This window comes from Geotrypetes seraphini, chromosome 14, assembly GCF_902459505.1.
Source record: "Geotrypetes seraphini chromosome 14, aGeoSer1.1, whole genome shotgun sequence".
NCBI lineage: Eukaryota > Metazoa > Chordata > Amphibia > Gymnophiona > Dermophiidae > Geotrypetes > Geotrypetes seraphini.
In genome coordinates this window covers 73,669,401-73,681,955 of record NC_047097.1, presented here as the reverse complement: position 1 = coordinate 73,681,955, position 12,555 = coordinate 73,669,401, and the positions used below count along the sequence as shown (strand labels likewise).

General features: G+C 40.1%; 1 protein-coding gene across 5 annotated transcripts in view; it reads right to left on the bottom strand.

Moving 5' to 3' along the window:
• Positions 1-12,462, bottom strand: part of ZWILCH (zwilch kinetochore protein) — an 89,515-nt gene extending 77,053 nt beyond the window's left edge. For 4 of the 5 annotated variants that reach the window (XM_033920234.1, XM_033920236.1, XM_033920232.1 and 1 more), the window contains exons 1-4: positions 12,154-12,462; positions 9,802-9,847; positions 4,495-4,590; positions 2,893-3,038 (exon numbers count right to left, since the gene is read on the bottom strand). In XM_033920234.1, coding sequence (XP_033776125.1) covers positions 2,893-3,038; positions 4,495-4,590; positions 9,802-9,847; positions 12,154-12,206 — 341 coding nt within the window. In that variant the 5' untranslated portion in view covers positions 12,207-12,462. Of the gene's footprint in view, positions 1-2,892; positions 3,039-4,494; positions 4,591-9,801; positions 9,848-12,153 lie in introns of those variants that run through there. The other variant, XM_033920237.1, reaches the window with a different exon arrangement.
• Between the last annotated feature and the right edge of the window lie 93 nt (positions 12,463-12,555).

The window sequence follows — 12,555 nt, the reverse complement described above, 5'->3', positions numbered from 1 at the left end:
TGAAAGGAAATATAGCAGAATAAAAGCATTAAAAGTTTATACAATAAATCTAAAGTGAGGGGAAAAAAAAGAAATAAATTATCATCTCATTCACACCACAAAGGCCAAGAACAAAGAAATTTTTTCATAAAGAACAAAAATATTTATACCAGGAACAGAAGAGAAAAAAAGACAGAGGCCCTCTTTTCTTAAGCCCTGTTTCTACAGCGGCCCAGAACACTAAATGATTCAACTCTCAAAGGATTTCTATGAGCGTCCGGGTCATGGTAGAAACCTCTACCACAGCTTAGTAAAGGGTGGGTGGGTAACATAGTCAGAAAATACCCACTGCCTTAGAAACAAAGAATTCTAAGAACTGTTTAGCTTCAAGAAAATATACAAATGACCATCCGAGAAAGTTATACATCTGCATGCTAATTTTACAAAAACATAGCACTCCTTCCTCTTTTTATGGAATTCTCTAGAAAAAAAGGAAGAAAAAATGTTAAACTTTCAATGCTAAAAAAGTTGCATTCCTACATCAAAAATAACACAGAAGAATATTATTTCAGGGCTATGGAGTTGGTGTCGAAAGCAATTTTAGGGCTGTGGCATCGGAGTCAGTGGAAATGCGCAGTCTCCAACTCAAACTCCTAATAAAGTTTAAATTGTTATTTCATGCCAATTTCTTATTTCACAGATAATAATTTGATTAAGCCACTTTTAGAGTATATTTTGCTATCAAGTTGTTTGATGATTACAAAATGTAATATATTTTATGACATTTATATTAGTGAAAACACCTAGAGAATGACATGGGGATAAAGTTTGTTGCTATTCCTGTCCCTGCAAGCACCTAGATAGAGGAGTCGGAACTTGGTTTTGGGTACCGACTCCACAGACTGTCTTTTGCCACAAGAGGGCGCTTTTATGCTGCTGTAAAACTGCACAGATTGTTGAGAACTATTAGCATGTTTCTTTTCCTTTAATACATATTTTTAATGTGTTGACCACTCTGTCATAGACAATTCCATGTAACTATCTTCTCAGGGACAGAATAAGCAGCCTTAGATTAATCGAGTTATCGGACATCTTAACAATATTGTCACAAACGGAAGAGCTACAGAAAATTCCCTGTAAAGAAAGAAAAATGATCCTTTGCATCGGCAGTGAATTTTGCACACTTTAAGATGCACATCATCCACTGCACTAATAGATAATGAGTTCCCTTTATATTACAAGCTAGTTCATGCGTTTTAAGTGCTTGCGATTGCTAAAGCATCCTACATCTCGGCTGAATAGTCATTCAATAAAATCTTATCAGCACAGTATTTCAAAACAAAATGCCTTTTCTAGCTAGCTTTTGTTTCACTAAATGCAAAACGTTCTGCTATGGCAGCTTAACGGAAGCTGGAAGTTTCATATTCTGGAGCCTCTTAATCTTTTCCCCCACATGTGGGAAGCCAGACGGTCCATAGCAACACACAAGCCCAGTGTCTGCACTATGTTAACTGGAAAAGCAGAACTAAGATGGAAGCATAAGAATAATGTTTCCCGTACTATACTCGCCATGCATATCTCACCATACCATGTTTTCTCATAACCATCTTTGTCAGACAATGTTTGCCAAGCTATCTTCTACCAAACTAAGTCTGAGACTGCGGCATAGGGTTTAGAGCTACAGCCTCAGCACCCTGAGGTTGGGGGTCAAACCCACACTGCTCCTTGTGACCCTGGGCAAGTCACTACCCCATTCCCTTGTGAGCCCGCTGGGACAGACAGGGAAAAATGCCTGAATAAATTCATGGAAGCCATTCTGAGCTGGGAGAATGGTACAGAAAATTGAATACATAAAAGAGAGACAGGTTGAGTCATATCAAGGTCCACTGAACCCAGCACCTTGTCTTTGCCAGAGGCCACTACAAGTCATAAGTGTCAGACAGATTCCAAAAAGCAGGTCAAATTCATATTCTGCCAAAAGTACATAAGAGTTGCTGTACTGGGACAGACGGAAGGTCCATCAGGCCCAGTATCTTGTTTCCAACATTGGTCAGTCAAGATCCCAAGTAGCAAACTGATTCTATGCTGCTTATTCTAGCAATGAGCAGTGGATTTCCCCAAGCCATCTCAATAATGGCCTTTGGACTTCTCTTTTAGGAAATTATCCAAACCTTTCTTAAACCCTGCTAAGCTAACTGATTTCACCACATTCTCCAGCAACGAATTCCAGAGTTTAATTGCACATTGTGTGAAGAAATATTTTCTCCGGTTTGTTTTAAATCTATTACTTAGTAGCTTCATCAATATTTTTAGAAAGAGTGAACAAGCGATTCACATCTACCCTTTCCATAGATCTCTATTATATTACCCCTGAGCCATCTCTTCTCCAAGCTAAAAAGCCCTAGCTGCTTTAGCCTTTCCTCCTAGGGAAGTTGTCCCATCCCTTTTAATCGCCCCTCTTTGAACTTTCCTAATTCCCCTAAATCTTTTTTGAGATACGGCAACCAGAACTGCACACAGTATTCGAGGTGCGGCCGTACCATAGGGCAATAGAAGGGCATTATAACATTTTCATCTTTGTTTTCCATTCTTTTCCTGATAATTCCTAACATTCCATTTGCTTTCTTAGCAGCCGCCGCACATATCCTCAACTATGACACCTAGATCCTTTTCTTGGGCAGTGACTCCTAACACAGATCCCAGCATCACGTAGCTTTAGTTTGGGTTCCTCTTTCCCATATGCATCACTTTGCACTTGCTCACATTAAACGTCATCTGCCATTTTGATGCCCCGTCTTCTAATACCATGAAAGGTGTTCAAGTGATGATGATCTTTACTTTTCTTGTTTTGTTTCTAACTTTATTGTAATAGCTACAGATATTTAAATCACTGAGTTAAACCTGCAGATTTACCTCGCTTTTGTAACAGGCAAAGCAATGGCTCCAGTTTGCTCCTGATAAAGGCCCTCGAACACAAAGCTTTCATCTTTCTGAGATTCATCCAGGCTGCCATCTGTCTGCAATTCATCTAGGGTGCCATCTCCTTCAGTTCGGAAAGGCTTACAAGAAATTTAGCGTCAGTCAAAGAAAGCAGATTCTACTCAATAACTGTGTTCTTATCAAATAAAGACGTTACAATGAACATTTGGGGCTCCTTTTATCAAGGTGCGCTACGGGGGTTAGCATGTCGGACATTTAATCATGCGCTAACCCCCGCGGCAAGCCAAAATACTAATGCCTCATCAATGGAGGCGTTAGTGACTAGCGCGGCAGGTGGTTTAACGCGCAGTATTCCGCCTTGATAAAAGGACCCCTTGGTTTCCTCAAATATCCTTTCTAACATCAATGGACAGTTATTTCTGCTGTTTGTTTTTGCATTTTTCTGCAGAGATTTTTCTTCTCGGTTTTGCTTAGTTTTAGTATCAGCACATTTTCTAACACATTTGAAGGGGCGGTTACCGAAGGAAAGCTGCCGAGATTAGTAGTGGCTGATTTCAGGACCCCTGAGAAAGGTGTGTTGTCCGAAACACAGACCGTGTCGGGTCCCTCGGTTGGTAATAAGGTTGTATATACCATTAGAGCTTGAAATAAACAGTGCCTGCATCTTGTACATAGTCTGCAGTTGTTTTTGGCTTTTGCTGCAGTTCCTGTTGGATTTTTCTCTTGTTTGTGACTGAAAAATAACCATTTGAGATTCCCTTGCAATCAGTTTCCAGGAATGGAAAAATTATAACACCACCATTTTGCTCAAGTACAAAAGTGCAAAGTGATTTTACAAAAGCACACTTCGTGTGAAAAAAGGAAAAAAAATACCCTGGAAACTTACATAAATGCCAAATAAGGCAGAGAAATACTGAGAGGCCAATGTCCAAAACATTGGTTCTGCTTTAGCCTGGTTTTACCACAAGTTTTACTGGCTGAGCAATGCTCAAATGGCTTTAGCCATTACTGCAGACGACATCAAACACATTTGAATGGATGTTAATGCTCAAAGATAAATAGCAGCAGCTCCTTGTGCAGCCCCCTTCTCTCCCTCCAACTCAACCAACCAAACTGCTTTGTGCATTGGCTCCAGCTTAACCACTCCCCCAGTAGTCTAATGGGCTCCTCACCTCACTGCTTTTCAAACCATCATCTCCTTCCTGCTCCCTTTCCCGATATTTAATCCCTTGACCCCTTCCCTTAATATGGAATTTCATTAAATGGTAGAAAGGCCCCACCCAGTGCATCCCATGATGCACTGCACAAGGCAGGGCACTTCTATTACGCACCCGAAGGCATGAGCAAGTGGGCATTGCTCCTGCCTCATGTGAGGAAAGGGGTTGGCTGGGTGGCCTGACACTAGATTACCAGGGATTGTTTTTGTGAAGGTGGGTCATTAGATCACCAGCATATATTTTATTTTTACATTAGGGGAAGAGAAATCGGGGTGGAGGAGGGGCGTGCTGCTAGACACCAGGGATATAATGAACTTAGTCTTGTGCCTAAGAAAAGAAAGAATTAGATCATATTTACCCTTTTCTCCACAATAAATGCCATATCATTTTCATTCCAAAAGCTTTCTAAAGGATTATCGTCACCTTTTCTGATCAATTGCACCTGGAGATCATTCTGGCAAAAGACACACATGAAAAAAAAAATAAAAAATATATATACACAGTATATATCAAACATGTAGCCATCATTTCAGTTAAAAATAGAAGAAAAAGGCCATAGCTCTGCACCTCCAACCTACTGCCTCACAAATAACTTTTCCAAATTAATTTCAAGCAATTTTATTAGTATGGACAGTGCATTAATTCCTAGAAATGTTTAAGCATTTATGTTAACCTTAAAGGAATATGAAAATATAATCATTCAAATGGTAGCTTTACTATTTTCTCTGCCAGGTAATGCTATTTGAAGGACAAGGTGAAGCTTTGATCCAACAGCTGTTTGGGGAAAGGAGGTCAAGTGGAACTGAGGTGGTAAACTGATCACAGTAGAAAAGGTCTTATCTGTTGCAATTCTCTATCATAACAGAAGAATGGGTCAGAGCAGCAAAGTGAGGGATGACCTATGGCTAGGCTAGTCTTCTTTTTAATTTTAAATCCCGCTTCTTCTGTTTGAAAGGCTTCCTTGCAGATATACTGTATATACTCGAATATAAATTGAGATTTTGGGACCCCCCCAAAAAAAAGGCCGGGGAGGTCTCAGTTTATATTCGGGTCAGTGCTGATCTGCCCCCCTTATGAACCTGTTTGCAGGCCTCTGCTGGGCCTGCCATGAGACCTGGTGGTCCAGTAGTGGCCGGGACAAGAGGGATCCCTCTCATCTCCTGTCCTAGCCGATTCTAATTATTTTCATCTCCCTCCCGCCTCCCCCATGTACCTTTAGTATCCCTGGTGGTCCAGTGGTGAATCGCGGCAGGAGCAACTTTTTCACTTCTGCTCGTGCAGAGCCACTAGCAAATTGGCTGCCGTGAGTTCTCCCCCCACCGATATCATTAATACAAGTCTGTATGTTTTCTGAAGCAGGATCTATTTTATGGAATGCATTGCTGAGTGAATTGCATACTATGACCAAAGAAATAAAAGAACTTATCTATTTCTGCAGGTCTTTGCATAATATCCAGTTGATTTACAATTGTCTGATAATCTAAAGAGAGCAGTGAAAGCTTGGCAATTTATGACAGAAGATATGAAGTACAGGCTGCAGTTTGTAGTCATGTGAAGTGATGGGTTAAACCAATTTTGTTGTTTTATATACCAAATTTTGTATGTTTTTATTCTTAATCGCACAGATATTTTGATATACAGATTATGAATGTTTTAAATAAATAAAAAGATAACTAATAAGAGGGGTGATGCAATTCTATAACCTAGGCACTCACATTTATATGCATATCTTCAGAATGGAGACTCGACAAAGAAACAAAACAGAAGAAAAAGTTTCTTTGTTCTATAGAAACTCTGTTCTATAAAATCCTATTTTGATTTGATGTCTTTCAGATTGCTGGTGCAATCTTTGGTTCTAAATATATTGGACTATTGTAATATTTACCTTGGTTCCTACAAGAAAATTATCAGGAGGATGAGAGTTATCCAAAACACTGCAGTGCAATTAATCTTTAATTTGAAAAAGTCAGGTAAAAGGCCAAGAATTGCTTTAGTATCTTTACAGAAACCAATTATGGAGGGAGGGGTAAATTTTCCAAATTTTTATAGGTATCATCAGGCCTAAATTTTACATCAGGGTATGTATTGGATCCTCCCAGAGCTCATGGAGAATGTTCCAGATTGGTTATACTTGGAATGGCGACTCCTGTTTCCTCTACATTTGGTTCATTTACTTAGTATAAAAATACCTAGAAGATATAGAGAAAATAAAATATTTGTTGATACATGGAAAACATTACGGTATGTTAGTAACTTGTCACCTATTCCAATTACTAAATCATTACATCAATCCATTTGGGTAAACTCCAAGATTAAAATTGGCGGGTTTCAAATCGTTTGGAAACAATGGATTTTTGGAGGTATTCGTACTTTGAATGATGTTATTTTAAATGGTTCGCTGCTTAGTTTTTCACAATTGCAACATAAATATGGTTGCAATTGAAGCAAGCTATTCAGGAGGGGTTCCCTGAATGGAAGAATCTTAATAATCAATATAGTTTGGAATTCCTTTGCTTTCAAGCAGATTTCTTGGGTCACCAAGCCGCACAGTGGTATAAATTGTTAAGTGAATATTTGAATAAAAAAAAGAAAACCGGGTTGAGGGATATTTGGAGCATTGAGATTAAGCACCAAATTTCTGCATCTCAATTGCCACGAATGTAAATTTCCCTTTTTCCTAGTAGCTCTCTATCTTTAAAGGAATGTATGTATAAGAGATTTTTTGAAAGAACTCTGTCCTATTAAGCAGGTAAATGGAGTAAGAACTTAAGTGGTTTAATTGTTCCTACCAAGATTTTAGGAAACATTTAAAAATTATCTATTTGGTAAATATTGGGAGTGACTATAGAAAGACACCTTACTTTGAAACACCATACTGATCTATTATTGAAGAAATATTTTTCGGTGCTTTGGAAACTTCGCACCATTAAGAAATATTCCGTCTGTTAGTGCAGTCATCCGTTTTAAATATTCTTGGTCTAAAAAAATGGAAGCATATTACTCCATATTATCAGAAACTTCATTGCCAGAGTTTTGTTTAAGTCAATCTTTGGCTTGTCACCCGGCTATCTTGTTTCCCATTTTTCTTTGAACCGCTCAAATAAGTTTGCACGTAGAGTTTGTTTGTTTACATTCCCTTGTTATAAAAGGAATCTTGAAAGAACTCTCTCTTTTCAGGCTGCTAAATGGAATGTTTGGTTTGGAAAAATTATGCTAGAAAATGATTGAAGACCCAATTATTTGATCAATTTGTATCCTAACGCATTCTGTTGTCTTTTAAGATTTTATGCATTGCTCATGTTTTACTATCTGATGTATTTCCATTTTTAAATTGTATTCTTCGCTGTATGTTCAGTTTTACTTGTGAACCGCCTAGAACCATTCCTGGTCAGGTGGTATATAAAAAATAAAATTATTATTATTATTCTTTTTCATGTACTTGATGCATTATCACTGTTTTGAACAGCTTTTTTCTTATTGTAAACCGCATAGAACTGAGAGGTGCTGTGGTATAAAAATTAAGTTATTATGATGATGTGAGAACCATTCAAAACAGTGCCAAGGGATCGAAAAGGATTGGAAAAAAAAACAAAACACCCAAGTGCAATGAAGAAGCTTTAAAAAAGCATTGTGCTTGGCGTGTACTATTGCATAATTAGTGAAAAACAACCAATAGCGGCACAACACGTTACATAAGAACATAAGAATTGCTGCTGCTGGGTCAGACCAGTGGTCCATCGTGGCAGCCCCCGGATCAAAGATCAGTGCTCTAAATGAGTCCAGCCTCACCTGCGTTCGTTCTGATTCAGCAGGAACTTGTCTAACTTTGGCTTGAATCCCTGGAGGGTGTTCTCCCCTATAACAGCGTCCGGAAGAGCGTTCCAGTTTTCTACCACTCTCTGGGTGAAGAAGAACTTCCTTACGTTTGTACGGAATCGATCCCCTTTTAACTTTAGACAGTGCCCTCTCGTTCTCACTACCTTGGAAAGGGTGAACAACCTGTCTTTATCTGCTAAGTCTATTCCCTATCAGCGATGGTATCTCACATTGTACAGCTGAACATAACAAAATGTGTATATGAGAGAGTGAAAGAGGAAGGAGTTATCTTCCGCTAATGCTACCATTCCACCTCCATACAGCACAAGACTGAATGGACTACATGTCCCAGACTGCACTGTGCTTTATAGCTCAGTGTTGAGCTAGCTTAACAAGGTAACCCTGCTGAGTCAGGAGGTGGGGGGTCAGCAGGGAGGTGTTTTATCTGCCACAGACGAAAATCAATAGGGGGAGGTAGGAGAGACCCCTTCCCTAGCCGTGGCTGCATTCAAGCCCCAGTGAAGAGTGAGAACACTAGCCGAGAACCCATCCAGGAAAACACTAGAGAGGTGAGCTTCTAATCCAAGACCTCTGTAAACTGAACTTGCTGCTTTAAAGATGACTGTCCTGTGTTTGGGGTGTGGTAGCTGAGCTGAAGCCAGTTGAGACTGTTGCTGGAGAAAAGGGGTTTATTTCTCCTAAATGGTCTTCTGTTTGGATTATTTAACAAGTGAAGTAGGAACCAGGCTTATGGTACTTTAAACCTGAGAGAACTGGGGAAACTGACCAAAAGCTGAGGTTGCTGGACTGAACATGATACGGCTAACTTCTGGAACAGTTCTCCTTGTGGAGAATCCAGAATCTCCCTATTTCTAGAAGACCCCACAATAGGGATACCCCGATCAACATCCGGCATGTTAAAATCACCTATTAGCAAGACTTCCCCTTTTTTAGATATATTCTGAATGTCTACCATTAAATCTCTATCTACTTCATAGAGACTGGTATGATTATATGTTAATATTTAAAATTTTCTTCTCTTCCCCAATCAATGCAAAATCTGTCACCCATCCCATCTGTATCTGGGGTAAAACAGTGTGGTGAAGATTTTTCAGACTTTGCCAATATCACTAGTAGATTCCCTGTCTGCAAAAGCCAAGACCTTAAACAGACTCTTATGGAATGTTATCCCTGAAATTTCCTGAATACGAAAGTAGTGGCCCTAGGGTTAAAATAAAAAGAAGGGGCGTCAAAGGACATCCCTGTCTTTTGCCCCGTTGAGTCTGAAAAGAAGTGGTCACCCCATTATCTACAATCTGAGCTGACGGTTGCATATATAGTGTGTTTTTATCGCTTGTGAAAACTGTCCATTTAAGCCAAATGCAGTGAGGGCCTGAAAACAAAAGAGACCAAGTCACCTTGCCAAAGGCCTTCTCCACATCCAAACGTCACTAGAGATGGGATTGTCCCAGCCACATAATGAGACATTGCCAAAAGTAATATACGGACATTGTGAACTGAATCCCAGCAAATCTGGCAAGAAGGGAGCCAAGCGCCCTGCAAGTATTTTGGAAAACAACTTTATGTCTACATTAATTAACGAGATTGGCCTATAGGAGTCTGACAACTCAGAAGGACAACGTGGTTTAAGAACCAACATAATTAAAGCCTGATTAGCATGCAGAGGAAATCTCGGCATGAAAGTATCGTGGCTCCGCTAGAAAAAATCAGAACAGAAGGTTTTGCTTTCAGAACAATCCTAACCCTCAGTCAGTAAGATTCTTCTGTTCACTTAGCATCACCCACATTAAAACAAGGAGACAAAGAATAAGGATAGAATGTTAATTACCTCATAAATAAATGGGACACTTGGAGTTCCTCCTTCATTGTATATTCTGTAAAGAGGAAAGAAATAAGCAAATGGATTAAATAAACGATAGCTGCACTTATATTCTTAGAACATGCAATTTGAATTTGCAGGGGAAGCAGTTGGAAAAAGAAAAAGTTCTACCATGGCTAGCAGGCAGAACCATATCTTTACCGTTTGGAAAAGTAGCAACACACAAACCAATAAAAAATATTCCCAACATCATTTAGAAAAATATTTCAGCAGCACCTGTGCAATTGCTTCTGGGTTTCAAGCTAGTTTTTAGTTCTACTGCAAAGTTACAAAATCTAAAGGGTAGATTGGTGCTACCCCATAAAATTGTGCGACTCCCTAGGTCTAGAGGTACAAAACAATGATGCGTCTATGGAGATGCAATCTAGGTTGTGATCCCATTTGAGGTCCCAAACCACAGGGGTAGATCATCGCATCAACTGACTGACCTTGGTTCAATTCTAAGCCCCCTTTTACGAAGCGGGAAAAGTAAATGCTCTGATGCTCATATGAATTGAATGAGCGTCAGAGTATTTACCGCGGCAGCAGCGCTACCACGACTTGATAAAAGGGGGCCTAAATGAGGTGGAAGCAAGGGAGGGGGTGTACGCCATCTCAAATGTCAGTGATTGCACAGTTGATAAAGCCTAGTGTTCATTGGAGAGAAAACTGCAAGTCCTGCCAGGGGCCTCCAACAGATATTCCACCAGAAATCTTTTCCACTTAAAATTCCCAGAATGCAATAATGTAAAGCAGTGGTTCCCAAACCTGTCCTGGGGGACCCCCAGCCAGTCAGGTTTTCAAGATATTCCTAATGAATATGCATGAGAGAGATTTGCATATAATGGAAGTGACAGGTATGCAAATCTCTCTCATGCATATTCATTAGGGCTATCTTGAAAACCTGACTGGCTGGGGGTCCCCCAGGACAGGTTTGAGAACCACTGATGTAAAGTCTACCAGGCCAATTACTTTATCCATCCCATATCAATTAGCAAAATGCTGGAACCAACTGTCACTTACACTACGATCGTGTGACCATTGTCTCAAGTTCAGAAAACTTTTAAAAGCATTTCTGTATGAAGACAGGGAGCCAACCCTGAAGTAACTGAAATGGTATTTGTAAAAGCCCATTTCTAAAGTGTCCAATGCAACTCCTGGGACAAAATGATGAGCCAAAGATGACCTACTTATGACCTAGCTGTATCGATCTACCTGTACTAGCAACTCTTTTGAATGTCTGTGTCATTGTAATTGACCCAACCTCCTGTAACGTAACGAGATCTTGATCTGAATGAGTAAAGGTGGAATAGAAAACCTGATTAACATGGCATATATTTGAGTCCCATCCCCCTTTGCATGACATGCTTAAAGCTGTGCACAGGATCAAAATTCCTTTGACAGATTCAACTAGCAGGGAGAGGAGATCAGCAATGCCTCTTTCTTTCTTTAACACCCCCATGTGTCCAGGCTTACTAATAGGCCCGAGACTATTTCAATATGTGGAAAGATGTGTTGGCCACTGGCACATAAAAAAAAAAAAAAAAAAAAAAAAAAGAGGACATTTTCCTAAAAACGAAACAAAAAAAATCAAAACTTGGAGGACATATGATAACCCTACTCTTATCCTAAGATAAGCAGCAAAAAATCTGTTTATCTCCTTGGTACTTGTGATCTGGGTTGACCACTGTTGGAAACAGGATACCAGGCTTGATGGACCTTCAGTCTCTCCAAATACAGCAATTGTTATGTTCTTATGCAACTAAGTCTAGGACAATGAAGCCATTGTGACATCACTGGTGAGTTTGGCTTTTGGGCATTGGTGGAATGAGGCTTTATGACATCACAATCTCAGCTCTGGAATGTTGCTACTCTTTGGGTTTCTGCCAGGCACTTGGAACCTAGGTTGGCCACTGTTGGAAACAGGATTCTGGGCTTGATGGACCTTCCGTCTCTCCCAGCATGGCTGTTCTTATGTGAGCCAATTATAGGACAGTCGAGCCATTGTGACATCACTGGTGAGGTTGGTTCTTAGGCATTGGTGGAATGAGGCATTATGACATCACAATCTCAGCTCTGGAATGTTGCTACTCTTTGGGTTTCTGCCAGGCATTTGGGACCTGGGTTGGCCACTGCTGGAAACAGGATACTGGGCTTGATGGACTTTCAGTCTGTAACAGTTTTGACAACTCTCATGTTCTTATCTATAAAAAACTCATCAGAACCTGATCTTCCCATAGCATACAAAAAATGTCTTTCACAACTTGATCTTCACAATGCTAAAGTTTGAAAAAGTGAGTTAGGCGTGTAAAGCTAACGTACCTTTGCAGAAAGGCTCGCCAGTCCACGGCTGCCTGATGGCGGGTTTTGCACATATTGTATTGGCAGAATTCTCATCCGCCTCAACTGACTCAAGTCTTTCAAGTTGGAGCAAACTCCCGCCCCTGACGTCACAACATCCCCAAATCGCGCGCGACTTCCGGAAATGTTTTTCTTGAAATATAATCGTTTAAAACCCGTCGAAGAAGTACTAGTTCTTAAATTTATGGATCAGTTTTCGCGTCCGAGAAAAAATACTATGGATTCATCAAAAAAAGCGATTTTTAGTGCGAGCCACGCATCAGCTTCCTTTCACATGTTCCTCCGCGGTGAAAGTAGTCCTTGGCTTCTTGCAGAGCCCGCTCGGGAAAGGGGCGCTGGAAGCAGCGTTTTCCGTGGCGAAAG